General features: G+C 51.9%; 1 protein-coding gene across 1 annotated transcript in view; it reads right to left on the bottom strand.

The window, feature by feature from the left end:
* The window catches only part of ADAMTS10 (ADAM metallopeptidase with thrombospondin type 1 motif 10), a 59,585-nt gene that overhangs the window by 15,388 nt on the left and 17,146 nt on the right, over positions 1 to 27,051 (bottom strand). The window contains exons 3-15 of the mRNA XM_069790164.1: positions 25,091 to 25,455; positions 20,007 to 20,166; positions 17,676 to 17,893; positions 16,330 to 16,413; positions 15,803 to 15,948; positions 13,027 to 13,070; positions 11,673 to 11,778; positions 11,370 to 11,516; positions 9,429 to 9,570; positions 5,782 to 5,889; positions 2,402 to 2,547; positions 1,915 to 1,978; positions 939 to 1,041 (exon numbers count right to left, since the gene is read on the bottom strand). Of these exons, the coding sequence (XP_069646265.1) occupies positions 939 to 1,041; positions 1,915 to 1,978; positions 2,402 to 2,547; positions 5,782 to 5,889; positions 9,429 to 9,570; positions 11,370 to 11,516; positions 11,673 to 11,778; positions 13,027 to 13,070; positions 15,803 to 15,948; positions 16,330 to 16,413; positions 17,676 to 17,893; positions 20,007 to 20,166; positions 25,091 to 25,455 (1,833 nt within the window). The remainder of the gene's footprint in view (positions 1 to 938; positions 1,042 to 1,914; positions 1,979 to 2,401; positions 2,548 to 5,781; positions 5,890 to 9,428; positions 9,571 to 11,369; positions 11,517 to 11,672; positions 11,779 to 13,026; positions 13,071 to 15,802; positions 15,949 to 16,329; positions 16,414 to 17,675; positions 17,894 to 20,006; positions 20,167 to 25,090; positions 25,456 to 27,051) is intronic.

Here is a 27,051-nt window from a genome sequence, read left to right as displayed (position 1 = left end):
GCTGATGTTCAACCGGCCAACCGTCCCCTGGACTCAAACCACTGGGCCATGCCTGGGGAAGAGAGAGGTCTGAGCAAGGGCAGATCCAGCCTGCGGGGCTGTCTTCTACCTTGGCATCCACTGGGGTCTTTGTGTGACTTACTGCTTTGCAATTTTATTACATTTTTATTGATCCATCCCCTGCAGCCTCAGCACATCTGCTCCAGCTGCAGGAGCCCCACTGGGAGGTGTGCTTATTTACACAGCTGTGAAGGATTTCCCCAGTCAAGTTCATTAACTACATGAAGGAGACGCGCTGTTCTTTCTCATTATTAAGAGATTTCTGCCACAGAAGCCTCCTCCCGCCTCCTCTCCTCGCTAGACATTTCTGCAGGACACAGGAGGACTGACCTCGGGAAGAAGGGAGCACTGCTCTTTGGAGGATCCACCAGTTCGCATCCCTTCCGCCTGTGCAGGAGCTGGAGCTTTACCTGCCTGTGCAGAGAGGGTTGCCCTGTTTTCTCCCCATCAGGTACCAGACACTAACAACTCCCTTTTCTTGTCTTCCTCTTTGCTCCCTCAGCAGTTAAGGAAACAGACTTGAGGAAAGAAACTAACAACTCCGATGCTGCTGGGATTGTTTCTGGCAGAGCAATGAAGTTAAAGGGCAATAGTACAGGGGTAAGTAAGTGACCCAGGTTGGGGGGCATGGCAGGATGGTCATGGGCCAGGCGCCTGGAGGGATGCACATCGATCCGCAGTCGTGCAAGGGGGAGGCAGCACGCCCCAGGAACACGGAGTGGGCAGCCTGCGGGAACTGGGCTAGCAGAGGTGGTGACTAACTGCCCACCAGACCATGAGACCTGTCCTTGCAGAGAGTGGGGGACAGCAAAGCCATGCATAGCCCTGAGCCAATTCTGCCTGAGCCAAGGGATGCTCAGCCCAGTCCCAGCACTCACCTCCACGGTATGTCTTCCAGGTGTAGTACTTCCCTCGGAAGGGGACGTTATCGAATTCGGCACACTGCAGCTCTCGGAAGTCCTGGGAGCCCGGCGGGCAGTCCTGCAGCCACACAGCCAGCAATCAGTGTGTTGGCAGGAGCAGCCTGCCTTATCAGCTAGGAGGGCAGGAGCTGCTACAGAGCTCCCAGCTGCAACTAACACCAGCCCTTCAAGGAAATGGACACCAGCCCTGACAACTGGACACTGCTACAGTATGGCAGGAACATCCTTCCTGCAAAGCTAAACACTATCTGAAGATGAACGGCATGAGCCCTTGGGCCCCAGCTTGTCTGTCTGCAGATGCAACACTTGCTCTTGTGAGCAATCCTTTAAAAGCTAGGTGCAAAGCCCAGGGGAAGCAATGGGGAGCCATTTATTTTCCTCACTACCAGCCTGCGGATGTTAAAGCTACCACTTCCCAGGTCCAAAGCTTCATTGATCTTCCCTGCAGCACAGCTATTTCTCTGCTCCCCTTGAGGTTTAACCCTGGGAAGCAGGGTGCTATACCGCATTTCGTGAGCCACTCTCACCTGACCAGGCCTGCACTTGCAGCGTATGAGAGGCAATCGCTGTCATGTCAGTGCTGGAAGCCTCTGATCTCTCCTCCTTTGCCTTGTTATCTTTTCGGGCCCCTTCTTGATGCTGAAGCCCTGCAGGGACGTACCGCCCACCCGCCCTCTGAGCCAGCTTGCAGCTGGTGTAGGCGTGCATCGTCCTGTTTGGCTTTCCCCATTGCAGGATTGCTGCCGGCACAGCGTGGCTCACCCCTACCCAGCTGCCTTCTCCTGTGGGTCCCACAGCTGCACATAACGCCCCACATCCATGCAGAGAGGGCTCATCCCCACCTCCCTGTTGCGACACAGAGCTGCCTGCCCCACTGGCAAAGCCCTGCTAGCCCACCGCTGCTCCTCTCCCCGAGCCTGGCAGTACTCACATCGGTGTTGCAGGACCGGTACCGTTTCCGCTCTCCCAGGCAGTACTTTCCTCCGATTGTGGGCCTGCCAAACCAAGAACAAGACGGGAGAACCAGCTTAGGGCAGTGAGCCACGTTTGTAGCAGGTGGCTGCCCCAAGTTTGCAGGAGCACCATGGCTTTTCCCAACCCTGCTCTGCTGCAAGGATGGATCCCGCCTGGAGGGGCTGCTGCAGAAGCGCAGTGCCCCAGCTGACTTCACATGCTCAGCTGCAAGTGCACAGTGGAGTTGTACAAGTGGCTGCAGACCCAACACCAAAGCAAGAGCACCTAGCTGCTGTGAAAGCGGGACATGGGATTTGTGTGCGGGAGTCAAGATCTTCCCAGGACCTCAGTACAGAGCTGCACAGGCACCTGGCTGCTGCCTTCCCCATTGACCTGAACAGTGATGCCGTAGAGCCAGGACAAGGCAGGGCCATGCCAACACAACCACACACATGTACACCTACCGCGGGCTGTCACAATGGCGAATGGATGACGATACGCCTCCGCCGCACGTCCTGCTGCACTCTCCCCAGGACGACCAGGCTCCCCAGGCACCATCCACCCCCTCCGGTCGGGTGCCAAAAGGCACACACTCCCTCTTGTAGCACCACTGCGGAAAGACAGCTTTAAACACCCTGAGCCAAGGTCTTGTCCTCCCAGAGCGCTCCCCAGCCTCCATCAGACATGGCAGCCAGTTTAGGGCTGGGATCTGATTTGATCCTGTGAAATCTGAACTCAGAGGTGTGCTGGCCTTGGAGCCAAGTTCTCCATTGCAGAGGGCATTCTCCTCTCCCTGGGTACCCTCTCCTCTGAGTCACTCTGTCACCATTTGCACACGCTGCGTACTCGGGGTTCACAGGGGTGGTGGGACCAGTGCCCCCCTTCCCAAACCCCAGTGCACGATCCTGTGAGGAAGACAGCCATGGGCAAGTGGGTCACCTTCCCACTTCTCCTCTGAAGGGGTCCTGGGCACTTGGGTCGATCAGGGTGACACATTGTGAACAGGGACACGTAAAAGCACGCATCTCACTGCCTATAAAAGCATGCAGCAGTGAGTCCCAGGTGGGACTTGGACTGGAGCTGCTGCTGCTGGGCAGCAGGGCCAGGATCCCTGGGGGGCACGGACACCTCTACCGCCAGCTGCTCCCTCCCAGGATGGAGTGAGTTTTGTATGTGTACTTGGAGCTCAAGTTGTGGTTAATATGTTAAAATGACCCGATCTGCAAAGGGTCCAGGCTAAAATGAAGTTTTGATTGTAATAACAACGTTGTTGTGTCATTGTTCTGCTGAGGATCCTTAAAGAATCCGCCTGCCCCCATCCTATTGGGTGACAGATGCTCACAGAAACTTGCCTATGAAATATTTCCCTTGGACCTGGAAAGCGTCCTGCACCCCCTGGAGTCAACAGTGATGCAAGGAGCAGGACACTGCCAGACCTGCTGCCGTTCTCCGGGCACGGTGCCGGACACCATGCCTCAGGGGCTGAGATAATCCCAGGAAGGAAGAAACCGCTGTGCGCTCCTTCCAGGGGCTGATAACCCACCCTGGAGCTGCTGGCACGGCCTCTCCCAGCTCTTTCTGAGCCAGGCTCTCCATGGGCAGCACAGCCAGAAGGGAAAAATGAACCATGACCTCCCAGGACACTCAGCTAGTGACCTCCTTGCACACCAGTGCCTTTCCAAAGGTGAGGACCCATGCAGAGGAGATCCTCTGCAGGCACAGCCTTTCTGGTGTCCCTGCTATTGCTCCAGACGGGAGGTACTGGAGCTGCTGCTTCTGCAGGCAGGACCCAGGAGCCTAACCAGCCCCTGCAAACCCCACCATGCACTCAGGGCTCCTGCAAGCATCAGCGATGGGCTCTGACCTTGCACCCTGGCTGCTGGGAGCAGACCCTGGCTCGGTCTCCTGCGGCAAGCACAGACGTGTGCTGGCTGTGAGACCAGATATGAGCTGGGGGCGTGTGGGGAGGGAGGATGCGTAATGAAAGGCATCCTCACAGGGTGCGCTGATCATAACCTGTGTAACAAGTGCTTGATTAATGAAAATTTAAAAAAAAAAAAAGAGAAAAGAAAACCAAAACAGGCAGGGAAGGAGCCAGCAAGACAGTGAACCTGCTATCTGAGCAGCCAGGCTGCTGGGGGCACCCCTAAGGCAGCAGAAACTACCACCAGATCCAGGCCTGAAGTCACTCACTGTGGGTTCTTGGGGTAAAACAGGTGAAGCCATAACAACCACAGGGAATCAGTTAAAAAAAGAAAAAAAAAAAAAGAATTTGGGAGGAAGAAACTACCAGAGGTCTGGGATGTGGGCACCACCCAACAGAGCTTGGCTCAGTCTTTCCCCCACACTGCTTCCCCAGCTGGGTGGCAGAGCTCAGAAACTCACCCTATCTCTCCTTTAATCTCACATACCTTAAATAGGTTCTATGCCCTGATCCTTCCCTCTGCTCTCCCCAGCTAGAAAGGGAGAAGCCAGGGAACACCTCAGAGAGCTTCTCCAGCCAAGGGTTGAGGTCTGAGGGCTCACCTGGCTGGCAAGCGCAGGGGCCACCAGCCAGGAGCTCCAGCTGGTGAAGGTGCAGAAGCTTAATAGAAAGGTGCATCTTCTTTCACCCAAGGATATCAAGTCACTTCTAAAGCATGAATTAATACCAAAGGATAAACAGATGCACAGGAAGGTAACTGGGGGTTCAAACTGAGTCAGTATCTTCACTGGGAATAGCTCCCATGAGTCCTGGGTGCTGTGACTGCTTGTCACTTCACTTCTCTTAAGACTTTTGAAGAACTCTGGTTAAAAAACAACTAGTAAGTGGGGAAAAAAGAGATATTTAAAAGTGGGAAAAGCTGGTAAAAAAAGATGACTAGTAGAAAAAAATTGCCATTGTATATGGTGAATCAGGGGATTGTTTGATTGCAGCAGGAATGTTCAGCCCCAGGAGCTACCTACTCCTTTTCAACCTAATTTCCAGCAGAACTAAGATGACTGTTTGCAAAGAATAATGCATTTGTCAAAGCCATCCTCTTTCCTGCACATCAGCTTCTCCAGCTTCCTAAGAATTTGAAATTATTCTTTAATTTCTTAGGAATTATTTTTCCTCTAGTGGAAAAACACATGCCCATTTAATGGAGAATGTCCCAGCCCCAATTCTCCATTGTCCCTATTATTACTCGGTTTGCAAAGGCACTTTGTTTTAACAGCGCTACACACTCGCTTTATATTGGCACAAACAGGTGTAGGAGATGCAGGGAACAAAGCAGTACGAAAAATCAAGTCAAAATTCACTTTCAAAGTAGATGGTGATGAAAAATCCTACCCTCCTCTCTGAACTGAGTCTGAAAAATGAAGGTTTCATCATATCTAGCCTTGCAAGGCAATTTTTCACAAGTTCCTCTGAAAGCATGTTACAAACCCACTGTCCCTCCTGGGGAAAAGGGCAAAAATCGCTTTTCTCAGGACAGCCAGGAGACCTCAGCAGACCTGAGAACAAGATGTTCATCTACAGCATATGGCATTGCTTGAGGTCACCTTACGGTGCCTCCTAGGTGAGACCAAGAAGCTCACTGGAGCAGGGACTTCATATTCTGCATTTCCAGCAACATGCAAGATGATCTGTACTTTGGGGCGATTACAGACCCCTGGGCTCCTTGGCACATCCCAGCCTCCCCTTGTGCTGGCAAGGAGGGTGGGGGTGGCTCCAGGTTCTGGGAGGCAGGGGAGGACAGGCTGATGGGTGCTCTTAAATCAACTCCGTGCCCACCAACACAAACAATAATCCCAGTTATCGCTGGAGGAGGGGATTCAACCATTCACTGTCAACTCGCTGTGGTGCCCTGAGCTTCCTTACCCCCTTTTCAATGGTGTTGGTTTGGCATATGGTCCCCTCAGCAGCAGGGATGCTGTTGGTTATGCAGCGGTTGCTTTTACTCAGACACCATAACTCACTGCAGACTTCCTGGAAAGAGAAAGATTTTGGGGAAGAGAGGGGGAGAGAGGGGGAGGGAGGAAGAAAGAGACAAAGAAACAAAGCCAAGGTTAGGATTCACTTGTGCTAGGGGCTGCAAGGCTGGGGCAGCAACATGCCGGTGTGCTTGAGAAGCACCAGCTGGGCTGGGACACAGGGACAGGAGTGTTTTCAGCATGGTGGGGGGAAAATGAGATGAAATCTTGGAAGGTGTTGCCAGCTGCAGTCACCCCAAGGCCACTGACAGCTCACCCTCTGACAGCTCTCCTCTCTGGACTAAGCCTAAGCACTTCTCCTGTGGCTGGGGTTCTCTGGATTTGGAGGTTCTACTGCGCTCAGGTACCAGAGCTGGTTCCGAAGCCAGCCTGCACAGCCAAACTTGGTCTTTGTGACACAGAGGACACATCTCCTTGGACATCCCGGTGAGGCCCGAGCTGATCCTGCTGTGCTCCACCTGACCCCTCTCCCCAGGACTGAGGGATGCTCTCTTTTTTGGGTCTGTGCAGTGGAGGCCAAGCACAAGGGCCCATTCCTAGCACCTGCCATGAGCATCCATACACCACATGGGTCCAGATCTGCCTCTGCAGGAAGCTGGGACTCCCTGGGAGCATCAACACAGCACATCTGTCATCTGCTACAGGAATGTACTGCAGGTCACAGTGTGACTGTCTTGTGTACTGGCAATCTGCAGCCACCCTAACAGTCCTAAAAGAGAAGACTCCTCTGGAAGATTCAGAGCCATTTTCAGAATAATCAGAATAACACCAGATACTGAGCTAGCCCTTCAGCAGTTCCAGAAGTGGGCACTTCTGCTCTCTGGCTCTGCTAGGTGCAGTTGGGTCCACAAAGTGGGCTGGGCTGAGGACTCCAGAGCTCTTTCCAGGAGGTTTCCTGAGCCGCAGATCCTGAGCTTTCAGCCCATCCTGACCTCTCAAATCATGAGCAAACAAAAAGCTTCTCTTGGCTGTTCCAGAACCCACCCAAAAGTCAGGTTCACGACACAGACTCTGCAAAGTTGTCACACCTGCTAAATCAGAAAGTCCAGGCCCTTTGAAACGGCTCTGCCACTAAATCAGCCAGGCTGGACTTCAACACCTGCAAACTGCAAAGCAACACCTAAAATCCAGAGCTGAGTTTCCTGCCAGTCACCATCCTGCTCCTATTACTACTGAAACAAGCCTATGGAAAAACTTGCTGCTGATTTCAGAGAGCAGCGTGCTGTGACTTAGGCTATACATGAAAGTATTGAACAGGTTCACATTGTCAATGAAGGAAACAATCTTGAGATGTGAGAGCAGAGCCCGAACAGCCACGGCTGCTGCTAATGTGCTCCCAGCACACACTGGTGCCGCTGTCGGTGCACACCAATGCTGCGGCATGGGCTGAAGGACCCGGCATGCTCTGTGCTGCATGCTCTGGTGCCAGCACAGCGACCGCCTAGCCTCCTGCTTGCCCCTATGGCAGCATGACCTACAAGACAGCTCCTGCAGGCTGCCTGCCTCCAGTCAGGTAGCAGCCTGTTCATCACCCCTCCGGGCTTGGTTCAGCCTTGCAGCAAGGCATTCCTCCACCCCACCAACCAAGGGCTGTGCTCTAAACATTAACCGATATCCCCGCAGGATGAACTGACTCAATGACTGGGAATCCTTTGTGCTGGTATGAAGAAGGGTGAAAAGATGAGCTCAAGATTTCTCTGCTTCCCTCCTGTTCCTGGGGTTGTGATAGCAGAGTGCCACGGGGTGAGCCAGTAAAGGAAAATACTGCGGAGTCTGCGCTGAGGACCGCAGCTCCGAGACACAAAGGGATTTTGGTTCCCAACTCCTTTGCCAAAGCCCAGCTGCAGCTGGTTTTAACCAGTGAAAGGAGAAAGTCTTCCCATCTTCAAAAGGCATCTACCCCTCCATACTGCTCTTGAAGAGCCAGCCTGACTATTGGGAAATAGGAGCTCATGTATAGTCTCTGCTCTCTGCGTCACCAAGGGAGAGGACTTCCCAGCTTCAACCAGTGACATCTGTTCACTCTGTCCCCATTATACCTATTAATCATCTGCTCTGTATTGGCATGGAGGAAGGGATGCTGCTGTGTTTGCACCATCACCCTGGAGTTTGTTTATATGAGGCACAGGATGGGTGGACTTACACATTTACCCAGCTTTATCTGCACATGCTTGAGCCCTTATGCCCTTTGGGTTTCTCCCAAACAGCACACAAGACTGGGCTAGAAGGGTCATCACAAGGACATCTTGTGCTTTTGTGATCCTTGTATATATACAGGAAGCGTCTGCCCAAGTTAAAAATCAGCTGCGAAACAGGCATGTAAATGTGGAAAGTTTCCATTCCACTGCCTCTAGCTCAGCTGAGGAGGGGCACAGACCGCAGATAGTAGCACCTGACATCAGATACCACAACCATGTTATTTGGACCCAGACTTCTGCTGCTGCTCTGGGTGCCTCATGAGACTGCATCTGCCGCATGTCCAGTGGGCTCTGGGCCCCTGGGCCATGTTGAAAGAGCACTGGACCAGGGAGAGCCAAACTTTGCCCTTTATTCACCAAGATGAGCTGTTGAGAACACCAGGAGGTGGTTTAGTGTTTAACCATACTAAATAGACAAACACTCAGAGTGATAAGCTGGTTCACATCAGGTCACTTCAATGGCAGCATTGGGCTTATATTTACATGGTTTCAAGAGAAACTAAACTGTGGTCTGATATGTTTCCTCCTTCACAGCTTTCCAGGGCTTGGACTGGGGTGGGTACACATACATGTGTGTCCATCAGACAACAAGCTGCCCATGTATCTCACTGCTGGCTCCTCTGTTTTCTCTAGAGTAAAGTGGATGTGTTAAGGAGTTCAATTAGTTCAGTGCAGATGCTTCCCCCTCACCACTATGCTCAGATAGTTGGCAATGTCCAGTAGGTTAAGAACAGCAAAACGTCAGGCTGAGATCCAGGAAGACTCTTTTCTCCTGAAATAACCTTTCCTTTCAGTGGTTTCCTGGATTCAAAGATCAGGGGATGGCAGCGTGATGGCAGGGGTGGCTTAGGTGGGCAGCTGTCCCTCAGACATACCTACAGCACATCAACCCACCTCATCTGGAAGAAAGATGTTTCTCCTCCTAAGTTTGTGCGAGCAGTATAATGACTTCTAGTAAGGATTATGAAAAATATGTATGTACAAAGCCTCACTGAGAAGGGAGTCTGGATGAAGGGACTGCAGCTTGGCTTTCAGCTGCAACCCTTGGGGACCAGCAGCAGCCAAGGTATCAGGCAGAGGCAAGAGATCTATTCCCATGGGACTAATTTGACCGAAACTGAGCTGCGGTCAACATTTGTGGATGGTAAACAACTTCCCCTGTCCTCTCACAGGGAAGCAAGGCAAAAAGCTCACAGGGAACATGCCAGTGCCCTTCATTTGAAGCAGGACAGCAAAGCGATGTGGGCAGCAGAGGAATGGCCCCACGGCCCTTTGCCCTTGTAGCCCCCGTCCTCCACCCCCTGGGAACCGATAGTAAAGCAGGAAGGCTCTCTACCCCGTATTTACACTGGCGAGATTTAACTCCGTACTGGAAACGGCACTGCTCATCTGCATCGTAGGCCTGTCCTGGAGCCACGGTTGGGTAGATAAAGTCTTGCTTGGGAGGAGCATTGTTCAGGCATAATCCCATCCCAGAGCTGGAAACAAGAAATGAGAATCAGAGCTCAGAAAGGCTTGTAGGAGAGTGTCGCGGTGGAGGACCAGCAGCAGGCACTCCCAGCTCCACACAGGGCTGAGCTCTCACATGCTTGACTGCTTGGGGGGGATAACTCTACCAGCCTCCTCTGGGCAAAACTGCTGCTGAGAAAGTGCTCTGAAGTCTTTCTATCTGTGCCCTCAGGGCTGGGAAGCACATGCTGGTTCCTACATAACTCTAGAAGTTTTAATCTGAGGGTTTTGCGTGCTATCGCCAGCGCCTGGCTGTCCCCACAGGTTCCAGGGCCAGCAGACAGAGCGTGACAGCATGCAGGCAGGCGTGTGCCCAGGACCCTTGCGTGGGCAGCGGGTAGGCAGAGGGGCTGCCCTCCCACCCCGTGGCTGCAGAGCCCCAGCTGAGAGCAACCAGAGGTGCCGAGCACAGAGAGCCCCTGCTCTCCAAGCCTGTCCTTCTGCATGCCAGAGCTTTGTAGGAGCGTCCAAATTTTGCAAGGAACACGCCTTTCCCTCCCCCTTCCTTGCTGCTCTCTGAGCTCTCCCTAAATCAAGGCCCCTGTCACCACTCCCCCAGCCCCGACTCCCAGGGTCTTGCATGCACCACAGTCCCATCCTGGCACAGGCTCCTGGGGCTGCGCTCAGGCGGGGGTGGCCAGCATAAACCATGGAGAAGGACGACATGAACTCGCCGTCCTCTGCCAGCCCTGCCGAGACCTCGGGGTTACCTGAGGACAAGGCAGCCTCCGCTGCGGCACTTTCCCGGCACTGTCCATGCAACATGTTTTGCTGTGGTGCATGTCCAGGGGTCAAGAGCAAGGGGGACAGGTTTTACTGTGGCCAAACGCGAGCCACCACATGCGGGATTTGGTGATGAGCCATGCGGTTTAGCTAAGCTTTGCTAGACAGTGAGGCAGATGGCAGCCCTTTGGGGAGGGCTGCCTTCACTGCTTCTCTTGCAGTGTTCCAACAGTAGTGTCACAGCAGCATCCACCAGTAGAGGTCTGGTATTCAGACTCCCTGGGGACTTCCCTGAACAGTGACGCCACATACTTGCTTCTTCCAATCATGACTCAAGTCCTACCCAGTCCTTCTGTTAGGTAGTGCCTGTATCCTACCAAAAACCTCACCAAAATTGATCCTGACTGCTCGTTTTGTGATAGAAACTCTGGGGACTGTCTGAACCCTGCATGAGAAGCTCTTTCAGGCTGCAGAGGCATGACTCAGGCAAGGTGACAATATCAAAACTCTGGGACTTAGGAGCCTAAATCTCTTCTCCCGAATGCTAAAGATGCTTTAGAAAAAAACCCCCAAAACCTTTCTCCCACGTTGCTTGTTCACACCTGAAAACTCTCCCCAGTGTCCAGAGAAGCTGCCTACACCATGCAGACCCAGTTCTGTCTCCAGATCTTTCTTTCCCACCACACCAACTCTTCTCTGCAATTCCTGGCTGAACTTCAGGAACATCCAAATGCCTCCAGAGCTACTGATTTATTTGTGAAGTTTCTGGAAGTGGGGAACCTAAATAAAGGTCTCACAGCTGCAAGGTAAATGGGGTTAGTGTCCTCAGCAGGCAAGCAAAACATGGGAAAGTCTAAAGGAAGGAAGGAATGCACATGCCTCTTGGGATAGGATGATGTGCTGGGAGACAAGACAGAACGTGCATGGGCTGTGTGCTTTGGGGGCTTTTCTTTGGCTTTACCCACTGCTCACAAGTGACTGAGAGGCTGGAGGTGTGTACTGGTTGTGAGGTAGAAGGAAGGGCAAGGTGAGATGGATTCCTTACTCCAGGAAGCTGGTGATGTAATCCCTGCTGCACGTGGACCATACAAACGGGTTGGTCTTCATGGTGATGTGAGCAGCCATGAGCTTGGCCGTTTCTTGCCCACGGGAGCCACAGCTGTTGCCGACTCCATCATGATTCATGCCAAACCTAGAAAGCATCACCAAGGCAATAGAGAGATGATCAGCTGCTGCATTTTTGACACATCTGGATCATCCACAGGAAGGATTTTTCAGCTCCTGTTGGCAGGAACAAACCAACAGGGGCCCTTCCCTGAGACGGCCACTCTGCAGGCACAGTACTCACGTGTGGCCAATCTCGTGGGCAATGGTGAAGGCTGTGGCCAGGCCAATGTCCTCATTGATGCTGCAGCTTCGTTCTCGTTCGCACATCCCGCCGACAGGGGCCAGGCCTAGGGAAGCCAAACAGAGCTGTCACATAGCGTCAGCCCAAAGCATCTGCAGGGGCCATAGGTGGTATGTGGGGACTAACCGATGTGTTTCACACTCACTAACACTGAGCACAGCCTGCTGTCACTAACAAGTTTCTTCCCACTGGTTACACTACTGGGCTTTGGGATGGACCCATGGCTCTTATGGGCTGTGGGTACATGGTCACTCAGCACTGTCAACTAAATTAACAATGACAGGCTTGGAAATGGTAAGAATGGGTCAAAATCCTCTGAATTTCACATCCAAACCCCAGACTATGTGCAGAAGGGGAGCAAGTCCTTGTCACAACACCGGCACTGCTGGTGGGGGAACCTGGGATCAGCTGCACCAGCACCTGGGCATTCAAACCTGGCCAGGGCAGCCTGGACAACTGAGTAAGCCAGGATCTAACCTGTCCATCCGCACTTGGTTCTGGCTGACACCCACCATGATCAGGAATCCAGCCTGGCTCCATTTGGAGGGCTGGATCATGCAGAAATCCCCCTGAATCGTGGCAGCAGATTCCCCCAACCCTCTGCCCATACACTGTCCTATCACCACAGGCTGTGCCCGCTGCACTGGGCCAGGGGAGGAACAGTCTCTATTAAAGGAATGAATTGAGCCATCATGGCACCTCCGGCCTCAATTTCCCTCCCAGGCACCTCATCTGCAGTCGCATCAGGTCAGAGATCCACCAACTTTTCCTTTTTAACTGTGGTGATTCAGAGCAGTAATCCCTCCCTGACTGCTTAGTCTAGACCAGGGCACGACAAATTAGGAGCTACAGCCAGAGAGAACTGCAGGGTCTGTCTACGTCTAGCAGTTTAAATAAAGAACTCCCTTTATAGTCATCACAAAAAAGTCTTATTTCTCTCTGCTAAGCCAGGAATACTCCACTAGGCTATGGACCAGCCCTAGATGCGAGTGGTTCTTAATCATCAGGCTGGACCTGACCCAGGGATATAACAGAGAAGCGTTCCAGAACCCATCTGTCCTCCGGGTTGCTGCTTTTAGTGTTTACAGAAGTAAGGAGGCAACACAGTCAAGCAGGATGGAAACCACTGGCCTGTTCCTGGCTCCACAGCCGGTGCTCGCAGTAGCGTTGGGCAAGCGCTTCCCCTCAGCCTGATCACTAGGAAAGGGGGATGGCACAGCCCACCCTTGCCACGCTCCGAAGATGCGTGTGCTAGTGAGAAGTGCTGCTGAAGGGGCAGCAAAATCCTACCTACCCAGGGTGCCGCATGGTTTATTCTTGTAGATGCAAATGTCGTATCTGCAAAGAAAAGAAGGCAGCATTAAGAACACTTACAATGTCAGTGGCTACAAAATAGTGCATCTCCATTTTACTGATGTGTTCACATTCAAAACACTTCAAAACAGCCCACGGCTCATGCAACACTTCTGGAATGGAAAGTACCGACTGTAACAGGTAAGATGCCTCTGATCTGTATTGTACAACACTTACTTTCCCCAGGCTGAGACTCACTGTGGATTTTTAATGACAGCTTCTGTCCCTTAACTATGGGGCAGTGCTGAGTGGGGTCAGAGGTTTGGTTTTGATGAAATGTGGTAAATCAGCAGGGACAATGCTATTCCAACCTTGAAGCTCTTTGGGTTTGGATGGGTGGTCCAGCTCTGCTCACTAGCACTCAGTGCACTCCCAGGAGCTGGCCACTTCTCTCCTGGGAGGCACCAGGTTCAGGGATCTGCCCCAGCAGCACAGGGTGAAAGAGGACAGGGCCAGCCTCCTGTCTGTAAACTCAGGTCCCTTGCAGGAAATCATATCAATCAAATATGTAATTCTGCAAATTTTTTTGAAAAATAAGGAAAACATTTCAGTTTGAAAACATGTTCCATTTCAAAACCCACTGTGGTTTCATTAAAATGCTAAAGTGATTTTTTTTTTTTTCAGTTTAGTTCTTTACTGAGAATTTTCCAAACAAATTCAATATGGGTTGATTCAAGATGACTCTTCCCTATGTTCCTGGCCTCGACTTCCAGCCATTGCATCAAGGAATCAACTGTTTGCACATCGTTAGCCATGTACAAGGAAAAGCTAAACGAGGACAGCAAAGTAAAATCTCCTCCAAATTGAAATGCAGCACCCTTGCAATGGAACATAGTAGCAGCTCCAAAAGAGACCAGTTTAGGCCAGAGAGTGAATATTATCATTTAATTGCAGGGCCCTCCCCTCCCTCTCTCTGTTCAAATACCTTCTCCAGAAGGTGAGACTCCACCGACATTTGGGTCTTTGTAAAACCTGGGCTGAAAGGAGCAAGGCTAACACTGAAATCCGCGTAGGGTGGGCAGGTGGGAGGACCAGCAGCAACTGGGCTGGGACACCCCAGAGCTGGGTTGGGGTGTTGCTCCTTAGCCCTGAGGTGCATTTCAACCTGAGTGTGAGCTGGGCTCGGAGCACTGAGCATGCTGACCACGGTGCAGGTTTGGGGGACACCAACATGGCGAGCAGGACCATCTGACCCTGGCAGCCCCATGGGGATGAGAGTGGGGAGGAAGCAAGCTGAGAGCACACGATGGGTTAAGCATAACGTGTTCCTGGTGATGGCTCCTGTCCCTTTGGCCCCTGGCGCTCTCTGGAAGTGTCCAAACCTCTCACCCCCACCACAAAACCAAGCGAGTGAAAAACATTTGTTGCTTTGTTTTGAGTGAATACCATTAAAGCCTTCGGAGGCTCTGGTTTGACACATCCCTGCAAGAGAAAAAAGCCCACAGCTCAGCAAGATGTTATCGGGAGACAGGGAATTTATTAGAGACGGGGCCGGATGCACTGGTGCTGTCCAAGCCTGGCGCGGCCGGCCCGGCAAGTCGCTTCGGGTTAGCTCAAACATCTGGTGGGAGGCTGAAGAACTCGGATCTGGCGTTTCCTTCCCTCCTCCAGGTGTGGTGGGAGGGATGGAAAAGCAGACGCCGCAGCCCCGGCAGGGTGAAAAGCTGGGGCTGAGGGGCCGTTCTCTCACTCTTCCCCTGGTGCCTTTGGTTTCTCCCCAGGCTGCTGTCCCTCTGCCCAAGCAGGGTTTATGTGGGCACTGGAGAGCCAGTGTCCCAGGAGCAGCCAGCAGCACTGCTGAGAGCTGCCTCTCAGCATCCTTCATCCCTTCCATCTTTCTAGCTCTCCCTTCAGCATCCTTTGTCCTCCCAGCCACCCCTCTGTCCCTTCCACTGTCCCTGTTGTCCTCTCTGCATCTTCTTTCCTTCTGACCATCCGTCTGCCCTTCCAACTGTCCCTCCTGTACCCTCTGCTGCTCCAGGCTCAAGCACCCATCTATTCTGACGGGGGTTATTTGTCCTGCATGTGAAGGTTCAGACCCCTTCACCCAGCTATGCAGGTCTAATTCAGCATCCACATTAAGCTTCTGACCTAGACCGTTGTTACAGGAGCGCAGAGACACAGGCAGGGCAGGACTGCTCTTGTCCTAAGGGAGTTGGGATGAAGTCACTACTTCAAGGGTGTCCATCAGCTACCAAGGAGAGAGTTCAGCCCTACATGTAGGCACCTAAAATGAGGTGACACAAATCCTATACTGGCTGGAGGCACTCTGTCACTCTCATGATGCTCACGTCCCACTCATATCCTCTTCCCCATCTTTCACAGCAGGGGCAGATGGGGGTCTCCATTTCAGTAGGATGCCCGATGTTCCACGACTCCGGGGTGGGTTCCCACACAGGCCCAACACTGCTGTACACACTACGCCATTGACTTTTGGTGCACAAATACCCGTGGCTGCAAATTAAGCTCCTGGAGAGCACAACAAAGACTGAGGGAAGACAAGGGAGGATGATAACTATCTCAACTGCAATAATCTGCATCGCTGCAAGGGAACCGGCAAGTGGCCAGCATGAGGGACAGCCGCTGCCAGGCGGCTTGTTGGGGGGGAGCACATGGGAAGGAAGCCCTGGATGAACCACTTGGACAGAGATAGAGGACAACTGCACAGAGGACACTCCCAATGAAGACAGTGCTGCCAGGGCTGGGCTCAGCCTTACCTGGTGATCAGCACTGCAGTGTCGTGGTTGGCTATGCCATTCTCGGGGATAGCATTCCCATTGCCATTCCTGTTCACAATGGATTTCTGCCACTTGCAGAAGCTGTCCAGGGATTTCCCGGCGTGGTGGTTAATCTCCAGTGTGGGCTGGAATGGAAGTAATATGACAGTGTGTTCCCAGGAAAGCTCTGATATGAAGGCACTACCTATTCCTATGGCAGCAGAGCACTGACTCCAGTCCAGATGCCCCCACCTTTTCATGGAGGCCATGGGAAAGGAAGACTTTAGGAGGACTAAAGCTACTTAAACTTCCCTAAAGCCACCTTACCACAGAAACAGTCCTCAGAGTCCCAGAGGTCTCCTCAACCCATAGCCTGAACCCAGTCCCCAGCTGCCACTGAGAGGATGTGGTACACGAAGCAGACTGCACTGGGGGGACCTCTCGGGGGTGACATCCAAGGGGAACACACAGACCCACAAAGGAAGCACAAACACAGGACAGAAGCGGCTCAGCAAAGCCCACCTTACCTGATCCTCGGTGAGGAGGATCAGCCGGGTCACCAGGATATTGACAATATTGCCCAGACTCGAGTCCTGGAAAAGTTTGGCAACCTGACCTCCAAGAAACAAGAAAAGACGAGTCTTAAAAATGAGCTCACTGGCTGGGTGACAGTGCAATCGGCGGGTGAGCTGGCATGTGCTGGGCACCTGGCGGAGGGAGACAGGGCTGCTTCGTCAGCATGGGCTGCAGGGTCTGAACACCATTTTTTTAGAAAGCAGAAATGTGTATGGGACTCCACATTACCACTTGGATTGCAGAGCCTCCTAAACCATGTTCAGACCTCAGTGCCTCCTTCTGGGGAGATTCAAGCTGTGAAGCTGACATCCCACAGCACCTGGTCCTTGCCTGGAGCTCAGGTGGGGAAGCCCACAGTCCTGGCATTACGCAGCCACGAGGACGAAGCTTTGCTGACTGCCCATCAGCAGGGGATGACACAGCATCTCTCAGAAATCTGCCACCACATGATGGGTATTTTAGAGCAGATGAAACAGTTAGAAACAGTATTGTTTTAAAATCTGGCATCTGCTTTAGAAATGCAAACAGAGTAAGCCATGAAAAGAGATCCTGCAGAGGACAGGACAAAGAACCATCACAGAGGGGCTTTCAGCGGTTTGATGGATAACTTCCAAGCCTATCTCACCTCACAGGAGGATTCAGCATGGCCAATTCAGGCTGTTAATGCATCTAGCCTGGTATCCTGCCGCCAGCAATGACCCAAATCTGATGCTGCAGAGGAAGCTCCTCTGCAGTAACCCAGAGACACAGGCAGCATGGTATGGAAGAACGAGGGTATTTCTCCCTACCTCTCATGCTGATCAGCCCCCAGGCGTGAGAGCTCACTGTCCTTATGCTTTCCCATGTGTTTCTCAGCTTGGCTGGCCCTATTTGCAATGCTAATTTGAGATGAGAGATGCTGTTCAAAGAAAGGGCTTTGTTCTCCCAGTCCAGATCTGGCCTGTAGCATGGTCAGACAGGCCAGAGTTTACCTCTCCTACAGTGCCTCCCCTATACAACAGAGAGTCCCTGCAGGCTCCAGAGTATCACTGCTTATGAGCAGCAGCAGCATGTCAGGATTTTTGACCCAAACATCTTGCTCTGGGGATGGGGAGAAGCCACTGCCATCCTGGAACAGATCTGATTTCCCCACTGCGTTCCCATCCCTCTTGTCTTCTTGCAGGAAAAGCACATGGCACCCTCTGCCAAACCCAGACATTCGGGGTGACAAACAGGATTTATTCCTGCTTGCTCTCTGCTGCTGGGTGTGTGAGCCCCTGGGGTCCCCCAAGGTTCATGATGTGGTTATAACACTTACAATATTCATGATGGCCAGGATGTACTGCTCTATGTCCCGCCGCCCGTGGTACCCCACCATCATTTTGTCAGCTACCACCAGGGTCTCCACGTAGCGCTCTGTGCTGACGGATCTCTTCAGGGGCAGCTGGCCTCGCTGGCTGTGGTTGCCCGACGGCTTCAGAGGGGAAGGCTTCAGTGTCCGCAGCCACCAGTGTCTCCCTTTCCAGGGCTTCTCATCTGAGGAGGGAAAGAGATTTTTCTGTTGTCCTCCAGCAGCAATTCAGCAGCACACAGAGGTGAGGGGTGCACAGTATGAGCTTGGTTTCAGGGAAGGAAAGGCTATTGCGAGGCTCTTTATGCACCTCGTGCAGACCCAGCAAATGTCCCCACTGCCATCGGCTGGATCTGCTGAGCTCTTCCTACTGCAGCTCAGGGCTGGCTCTGTGCTCCTGTCGGCCCCGCTGGCATCCTGCCTGCCCTCCTGCCCAGTTGCTGCCCAGTTCCTGCCCACAGAGATGTGCACCCGTCCTGCTGCGTCAGCCCCACACAACACTTCACTGCCTCCATACTGCAAGGCCCTGCCCTTGCCTCTGTCACAGGGAAGAGCGGTGTGGATTTAGAAACTACACAGACATAATCTGAAAATAAAGCCATTGCAGATCATTTCCTCTTTCCTTTTCCTGCCAGGACCTGAATTTAGGACTTGGCTTTTCCTCCACAGAAATGGCTGCAGCCTCCAAAGCAGCAGCAGGTTTGTAGGACTTTGCTCCAGGCTTCAAGTGCTACTGACCTGACCCTAGAGATGTCCCCAGCAGGGCCACCAGCTCCAAACCCACAGTGTGGAGACCACCACAGGGCAGGAGAGCTGACTGGGAGATTACAACCACTCTCCTGCCCTGTCAAGAGAACCGGCTGAATCCCCATCCTCTGCTCTGATGCTGGATCATCAAACATCCAGCAAGACTGCAAAGATGGGCAGATCACAGGCAGCCCCACAGCCTACCAGCTCTGGCCCCTCTGGCTGATCGGAGTGAGCTCATGGGAGTGCTCGGGACCCAGCTGTGCTGGGCGGGTTGGGACAGGTCCAGCCTGCAGGGCAAGGGGACGGGGTGGCTTTGCCGGGGCCAGTTGCGCTGTGGTTGTTCTGAAATGTATTTGGCCTGTGGCTCCCACTGCATGGTCTTTGCTTTCCAAGAAGCAATTAGGAACTGGCTAACTTTTGTCTGGAAGCTGGGGAATGTGGCAAAAAGTCAGCAGAAGGGGAGTCTGCTGGCGCTTCGTCCAACATGACTTTGGGAGCTGGGACGGAAGGAGCCAGGCCATAGAAGCACAGGTTGACTTGAGAGATGCTGGCAGGTCTGGGGACACTCGGAGCCTGCTCAGAGCAGGCTGGCAGTGCCCCAGTGTCTCCAGAGGTTCCACTCCTTCCCAGCAGCGACTCCTCATCTGGTCAAGCGTCACCACTGGGGCACTGGATGAACATCCTGAAGTGACACACAAACCTGCCAGGAGCAACTGGGAACAGCTCTGCTTCTGCTTCTACAAACCCTAATCCATAAAATGCGAGCTGGCCCCTCTGCAGGCATGGCATCTCCTCTCATCCTTATGGAGCCAGGGGAAGCCTCTGTAAACTGACGGAGCAGCATTCTGTGTACATGCAACATTTTGGGTAGATGGAGAAACTTTGCATATTCACAAGGGACAGGGATTTCAGCCAGGCTCTGGGACGCAGACTGACTGCTAGCAAGAATGAGTAGGGCACAGGCACGTGGGGAGAGGCCAGTGCAGACCTGTGTGAATCCTTTAGGAGGTCAAGGCTTGTAAGCATAGAAATGGGGTAGATGTGCAATTGTCATCCTCTGTAAACATCTCCCAGAGCCCACTGTGACTAACCAGATCCCACATCCCACCCTACAAGGCATCTTTCCACCTGGTCTCTAACAGCAGCATATATATCTCCATGTGGACACAATCTTCAGTGACTAAAACCCAAAGACAAGTCTCTGCTGAGCATGCATAAGCTACGATTTCTCAATACCTTGTAAATTGGCCAAATCTGGGAGGATTTTTCTTAAGAACAATAAGACACAGCTTTTTCTTTTCTATTCCGTGCTCTATTTCCAAATTTAAAACCCTTGCTGCAAAGAAGAGAGTACAAGAACTTTCCAAAGACCAGGCCACCAGAAATCCTTAACGTGGGTAAAAGTAAATACAGCAAACTTTCTTGAATGCAGGAGATAAATTTGGTTCTTTGCCATATAGAGCAGTGTGGACCTTCAAAGCCTGGTCTACTGGGACTTTACCAGCCTGCCCTGGGATGGATTGAGGATGTGTTGGTGGGTACAGATACCTAGCACACCACAGGCTGCATCCATGTGTGGGTACTGGAGAGACGATCGCTTGTACACGACGTGGGGGCTGCCCTTGCCCTCGCTGCCTGTGCTGACATTGGCTCCCGGGCTCAGTGGTTCAATGAAATATTCCTCCTCATCTGCGACGATCACCCCATGCTGCAGAAGGAAAGAGACAGAAGGCAATAAAAGAGGTGGAGAGAGAACTGGGTGACATACTGGTGGCTTCTCATAATGAGCTTTTTGATGATTAACCACTGGATTTCTGGGGACTGACAAATACTTTTGAGAATGTGAAAGAATCCTTCACTTACACACAAACACTGAACTATATGAACCTACAGACCAGAGAAAACTGAGACAGATGGTGGTGGATGCCTTCAGACATCTGTGTTCACCAAAGTCCTCTGGAAATCACAGTCTTTCCTTGCAAAATTATGAATGAGTTATTTCCTATTCCACCCACTCAGTCTAATTGAGAGCTGTCTGTGGGATCTTAAATACCATACCTTCAAATAGCAGCACAACTCAGCAGTGAGATCTACCTCGTATACTTTTCGACCTCACCAAAGAACCTTTGAAAGCAGCTCAGGACCATTATCATCAGCTGGGAAACTCAGGTAAAGAGCTGCAGGGAAGTGTAGATGCTCAGAGGCTTTTGAGAAACACACTGAATTTTTAAAATCTGAAGTCTGATTAGCAGTGAGGTAACCAGCAGGAGCCACAACCTTTCTCTGCAGCCTGAAACCTGGGTTATGCCCCGCAGGCATCACTCCCCCTTTTACACCTCTGACTGGCCACCTCAGTCAGGTGATCTTGTTTCTGCTCCCTTATTTGTTTTTTGTTGTTCTCCCTCATTTTATTCTTTGAATGAATCTCAGCTGTGAGCCCAGACTTTGCTCTGTGAGTGGACCCACTCGCGAGACAGTGACGCCTGGGCAGGAGCAGAACCCAGCAGGATGAGCAGCCAAACCCACCAGGTGCTTGCAAGATCTCTCCGCTGCAGCTGATCTTATCCTCACGGCAAGGATACCTTCTACCTAAAAGACCTGAGCAACCTAAAAAGTTTCTTGCAGCCCAACATGATTCAAGTAGAAACTCCATTGCTGTAACAATTCCTGGCACTGAATCTCACCTAACTCCAAGAAACGTGGGCGTGCTATCAGCTGAACGTTACCAGCAAGCAACCAAGGCACAGAAACATTTCTGGCATTGCTCAAGTAGGACAAGAAGTATCCCAAAAGTCTAAAACCCATGTTACCTGGCTGTCCTCCCACTCCCTGCGTGCAAGCATAGTTCTGGGTGCAGTGGCACCCCCGTCCTGCCACCAGCTCTGCACCGGTGTTGTCTTTTGGATGTCACAGCACTTTACCAGCTCCCCTCTATGCAAGAAGGATGGAAGCCCTGATCTGCCAGGACAAGGAGTGGGAAAGCAGGTCTCTGTAAAACATCTTGAGGTCCTTGCACGGAAGGCACCACCTGCATAACTGCATTATTGCTGGGCTTTCGTGGAGGAGAGCCTCTCTGGGGTGAACGCTGCCTCCGTAATAGGTCTCTCCTCCTCTCCCTCCCTGCCATGAAAGCTGAATCGGGGCAGTGTGTGCACAGTGAAGTCCCCATCTCCAGAGTGCCGGGGGATTTCCTCCTGCACCAGGCTCTGTTGCTCTTGGCTCAGCTCCACCTTTTCAAACACAAGCGAGGTACTGTGAGGTTAGCCTGGCGAAGGCTCCGGCGGAAAGCCGAGTGTCGGCCTGCGAAGCCAGCTGGCTGCCGGCTTTGTGGGATGGGGAGAAGGAGGTCACCACCGGCTTGGGGCAGAGCAGCAGGAGGGGAAAGCACGTCCTGCCTGAAAACCATGTACCACTAGAAAAGGGCCGTTCTTACTTAAACCTGGAGCCTCTGCAGAGCATGAGAGGCAGGAGGCTCCACCGCCGGCCTGGCATCCTTCGGCAATGAAGCTCGACCATCACAGGAGTCTGAAAACTGCCCCATTGCTGACCCCAAAGACTGAGCTCTGAGGTCCGGGTGCTGGACGTGACACAAGCCTGTTGAAAGGGGGCGGCGAGAAGCCCTTAGAGAGATCCCTGTGGTTTGTGGGGGAGCTAAACTGGATATCCTGTCTATGATTCACCCAGGTCATCTGCAGAGCAGGGATGGTTTATGCTATTAGCTTATAACCACACTTAAGAAAAGCACAGCCACATACTGCAATTCAGCAATTCCACCTCCTCGCACATACACATGAGCAGCTCAATGTTAGCCTCAGCAGCGGGGCCATCTGCCTTGCTCCAAGCATTCAATGTTCATGCTGACTTCAGGAGGGCTTTTCAGGTGAAAGCACAATTTCAGCACAGACACACAGAGTTGAAAACCTGGCCTTTAAACTGTCCTTTGATGATCTCTGACACAGGAGGTGTGGCATTTCTCTCCTAAAGTTGCTTCCTCCTCGCTGTGATTTTTTTGATGGCAGGACAAGGGTCCTTGGGATCTCATGCAGCCATTGGGATGAAACATGGCTTTGCTTAAGACAGGGATTTCAGCTCCTGGCCAGGCTGAGGCAAAGCTGCCCGGGCTGCTCCCTGCAGGCTCCAGCTGCTTTGTGCTTGGCCCTGCTGGTGGCTCACGGCTCTGCGTGTTTTGGAAAATGGACCATTTTGCCCTTTGATCCAACAACTTAAGCCTGGGTGACTTTCCCCCCAACTCAGCCTGAAGCTCAGCGGCATGCCCTCCATGGGACATGCGTGAGGTGAGCCATGCTGCCTGCCTGCCCTCAGGCTGGGGTGATGGTGCGTGTGGCCGGTAAGACGAGTCAACGGGAGCATGCCCAGATATTGGCAATTCAAAGCTGGGGTGCTGTAAGGTGTGAGTTAGATCTCAGGCATTTGAAAACAAAGCAGTTTTACAGCGGTACACCTTCCAGACACAGAAATTGCTTAGGGATGTCAGCGTTTGAGGACAGGAGGATGGCTTGGGGCGTGTTACCCGTTTTCACAGCTTTGTGTTGGACACCTCTGTGGATGCACTCCTCCCTTTCCCTCCTCCTCATGCACAGCTCACCCCGTAATCAGCACCTGGTCCTTGCTTGTGCCCATTCAAGAACGCAACACACAACTGCCTTTGCATCATCAGTGAGTCAGGTCTGCACAAACATGGGTCACAGTGTGCAGTCCCCCCTCTGCACGTGTCAGCATGAACCTGAACCTTGAGACCTCAGCAACTGGAGACCCTCTTCTGTCCCTATCTGTCCCCTCCAAAGTAGACTGATGCCTGCCTGGAAGGGAGCATGCTGTGGCTGAGGGATGGCATGAGCGGATCAGCTGTTACTGATCAACCAGAGCTCTGCAACAGGTCTTCTCTATTGGTAAATACAGCCCCCACTCTGCCAGCTAAAAAGATGACAGACTCCTCTTGTCCAAATTCCTGACCCTATCGTCCTCACTAACCCAGAAGACCTCCTCCTCTCTCCTTGCTGATGTCCATAGCTCTCAAGGGCAGAAGGACAGAGTTCAGGAAAAGGAGAGGTTGTTGGATGACCCTCCGTCCCTCTTTGTGCCTGGCTGCATTTTCCTCCAGACAGCCCCTGGTATCTCTCCAGAGCTAAACACAGCCTGTGGACTAAATTATCCCAGTACAAGTGCTGCTGGGCCACTGCTTGCCCTGGACTTGCTGCTCTCTGAAGTGGGAAGGTGCCAGTTCCTTTCTGAGCCAGCAGCATCCAGCTTACCCTTCAGTGCTTTTGTGAACACCAGTAAATTGTCTAGGACTTCAGCAGAATTCCCATATCTAAACAAAGGGCTAACTAGAGAACCAAGAGTTTATGCAGCTCTAATTTTTGGCTGTGATATAGAAACATTAGACTCTATGATATAATGAGTCAGATTCTCATTTCTGTTAATAACCCACAGCACTGTTCTGGCAGTGTAATTTAGCAATAAATCAAATATGAATTCATTCCCGTTTGGAAGCTCTTCCACCCTGCCAGAATACTGCTAAGAGGTGGGGCCGTAGCATAAATATGAAGCTGGCCTACAGAGTCTTTTTCTACATGTTACCCCTCCAAGGGAGCCATCATCCTTGGGATTCGCTAACAGGGTATGTTTGCTCCATCCCTCCATCTGGCAGGTCATGAAATGTGCTTTGTGAGCCAGAAATATCAGAAAATCACAGAAAAATAAGGATGGAAGCCCTTAGTCTATTCCCAGTGCTGGAAGAGCTAATGAATCATACCTGGAGTATTTCTGAGAGGCATCTGTCTGGCCTATTCTTAAAGATCTCCAGTGACGTAGGGGCCACGTACTCTCCAAGCAATCTACAGTGCAGAGCTCAGCTATCCTTACCACTAATGTCTACCGTTAAGCTTTCTTGCTGATATTTAGGACATGATGTCTAGTCCTAGCTGTTAGGACATGCAAAGTCAATTATTCCCACCCTCTTTGCAGTAGCCTTGCTGGTTTTGAGGAATGCCATCTTGCCCCTCTTGATGTTCTCTTTTTCATATTGAAAAACTGATTATTTCAGGTTTTCCCCCAGAAGTCACATTTTTAGCTCCTGAAATCTGGACAGAAGTGACTGGGAACCCCAAGAATGTATCTGCAGTTGTAAGGATCTGAATGCATTTTTGACATTCCCAGTTGTGCTGTGAAATTCCTGCCCTCCTGCACTTCTTCCTCACTAGCACGTGAAACATACCTTTTTCTGTTGCTGTTGGAAGTGGAGGGGAGAGTTCTGTGAGAGCCAGAATAATGGTCTAGAGTCTGGATTATCCCATTCCAATTAAAATCAATGGAAAAATGCCCACTGACTTTGGCAGAAACTAGACTACAAGCGAAACATGGATCAGGAACCCCTACTGATGTAATGAAGGGATGTGGCTTTCTTCACCCTCAGCTGATGCCAGTGTGCAATATTCTAGCTTGACACCAACCCCATGCCTTTCCCACCACCACGTGCTGGAGCCAGGTGCTGGGACCCAAACTGGGTTGCACTTCTACAGCAAAAATCAAAGAGGCTGCAATCAGCTCTGCTTTATGGGCAGCTCTAGTTGTTAGTATTGCCCTTGGCTGGGCAAAATACAGAGACTCACCAGTCCATTGCAGTTGCTGATGGCGACCTTTGAGTTCAGGTACTGATCCTGCAAGTGGCCTGCATAGTGGCAGTCTTCGTGGAAATCGTGTTGCCAGTCCACGCCATCTCGCTTCCAGTATTCGACAGTGAAGTGCTCAGCCAGGAGGTTGGAGTGCAGTGTCAGGTTGAGGAGGAACTGGGTTCGGTGGGCAGAGACTTTGTAGAAAACCTGTTGCTCAGATGGCTCATAGGGCAAGGAGCCCAGACTGCGCCGAGGACGTTGCTTCAGCTGGCTTCTCACGTCAAAGGTGAGGAAATCCCCGTTTTGGTCCACTTGGATGGGGAACGCAATTTCATAGTGATCGAGACTGGAGAGGAACTCCTCTGGGGAGGGAAAGCAAACATAGGAGGAATGACATTCTGCAAAGAGAGTCAGAGTAAAACACCCAGCGACTTCAGCACGGAGCCAGCTGCGCCTGAGCATAACTGAGCCGCAGCCAGCACAAGGTGGAGGGACAGGGTCCTGACACAGAGGGTCTGCTCTGTCCAGGCTGCAGGACCCTTGAGGTATTCCAAATAGCCTTCAGCATACACAGCCTTGGGGTATCAATAGGCCTTGAGCCTATGGAGCATAATCTTCTTCCTCTGCAGGTGATGGGAGAGAAACACACTGGTCCAAGAGGCCATTCAGGCAGGACACCCAAATTCTGGCTCTGGACCTGGACTATCCCCCATCTCTCCATCTCCACTGGGCAGAGGGACTCAAGGTCATGCAGAGTCACACTCTGTGGTTTGGAGGGTTATTTTAACCTGGACCCTTTCAGTAACAAAGCTAGCAATAAGTTCTCTTCAAAATGAGCCAGAACAAGCCTTGGGATGACAACATCTCAGGAGAAGACAGTCTTGCTAAGGAACTGTGGGGTTCTTCAGAACATCTACAGCTGCCACGTGGACCTGCTAACTCTGCTTTGATAACTTGCATAATAACAGCACCATACCAGCCTCCCTGATCACAGCAGCATTAGTGCCTTAGGTACTGGGTATCCTCCTAAGAGTCACAAAGACAATGTCCTTGCAATACCCACCTTGCAATCAAAATAAAAAAGAGGGTAATGAGAATTGCCCAGCTGTGCTGAAAAGGCAGCAATAAAAGAAGTCAGACATCCCGATTCCCCAGCCAGGTCTCTATCTTTGACACCATCCTGCCTTCCCAGCTCACCAGCTTGGTGCTCTTTATCATATCAGCCTGGCTTAGCACCTTCTCTTGGGGCACTTGAGTCTTTGAGCCTGTCTCGTACCACTTAGGAAATGTGCTCTGACAAGGTCACTGTCCAAAACGTCTGCCTGCACTCACACGGTAACGCAACACTTTTGGCTGTCAAAGAAATTGGCACTCTGCAACCTCAACAGAAATTTCTCATTTTCCAAGCAAAATGTCACAGGGACTGCCAGATTGGATCTGACTGGAGGTCTAGCTGTCTCTTACAGCCCTCAGTACCAGAGGCTTCAGCAGAGGATGTAAAAAATCATGCACTGGACAGGATAGCTCCCCCCATCACAGGGTGTTCTTCTGAACCCCTCATGGCTGGAGGTTCATGGAGTGGGAGAGGATTTGCCCTCTTTTCACTCTGGAAGATTCTTATTGTGCTTTCTGCATCCTATTTGTAGTTGTTTCCTAAGCAAACAGGAGGGGCCAGGCTGCTCCAGGGTGGCTGCATTTTGCCTGGCTCCACAGCACCCATCTTCAAAGCCTTCTCAGCCATCATAAATTTGGACTCCAAATTACACTTTTACCACATGGCAGCACCGGAAAGTTTCCTTTTCCTCTAGTGTGTTTTCCAGTGTGGGAGCCTGACAGAGTGGTTTCCTTGGCCACTGGTAATGGGACAGTCCTTCCCACCAGCTGGGTTTAGGGGTTAGCTCCCATCCTTCCAAACCATAAGCACTTCTGGCACCTTTCCCTTGCCTCGACAAGCCAGA

The sequence above is a fragment of the Haliaeetus albicilla genome, chromosome 8, assembly GCF_947461875.1.
Source record: "Haliaeetus albicilla chromosome 8, bHalAlb1.1, whole genome shotgun sequence".
Lineage (NCBI taxonomy): Eukaryota > Metazoa > Chordata > Aves > Accipitriformes > Accipitridae > Haliaeetus > Haliaeetus albicilla.
The sequence above is the reverse complement of the archived record's forward strand: the minus strand, read 5'-3'. Positions and strand labels throughout refer to the sequence as shown.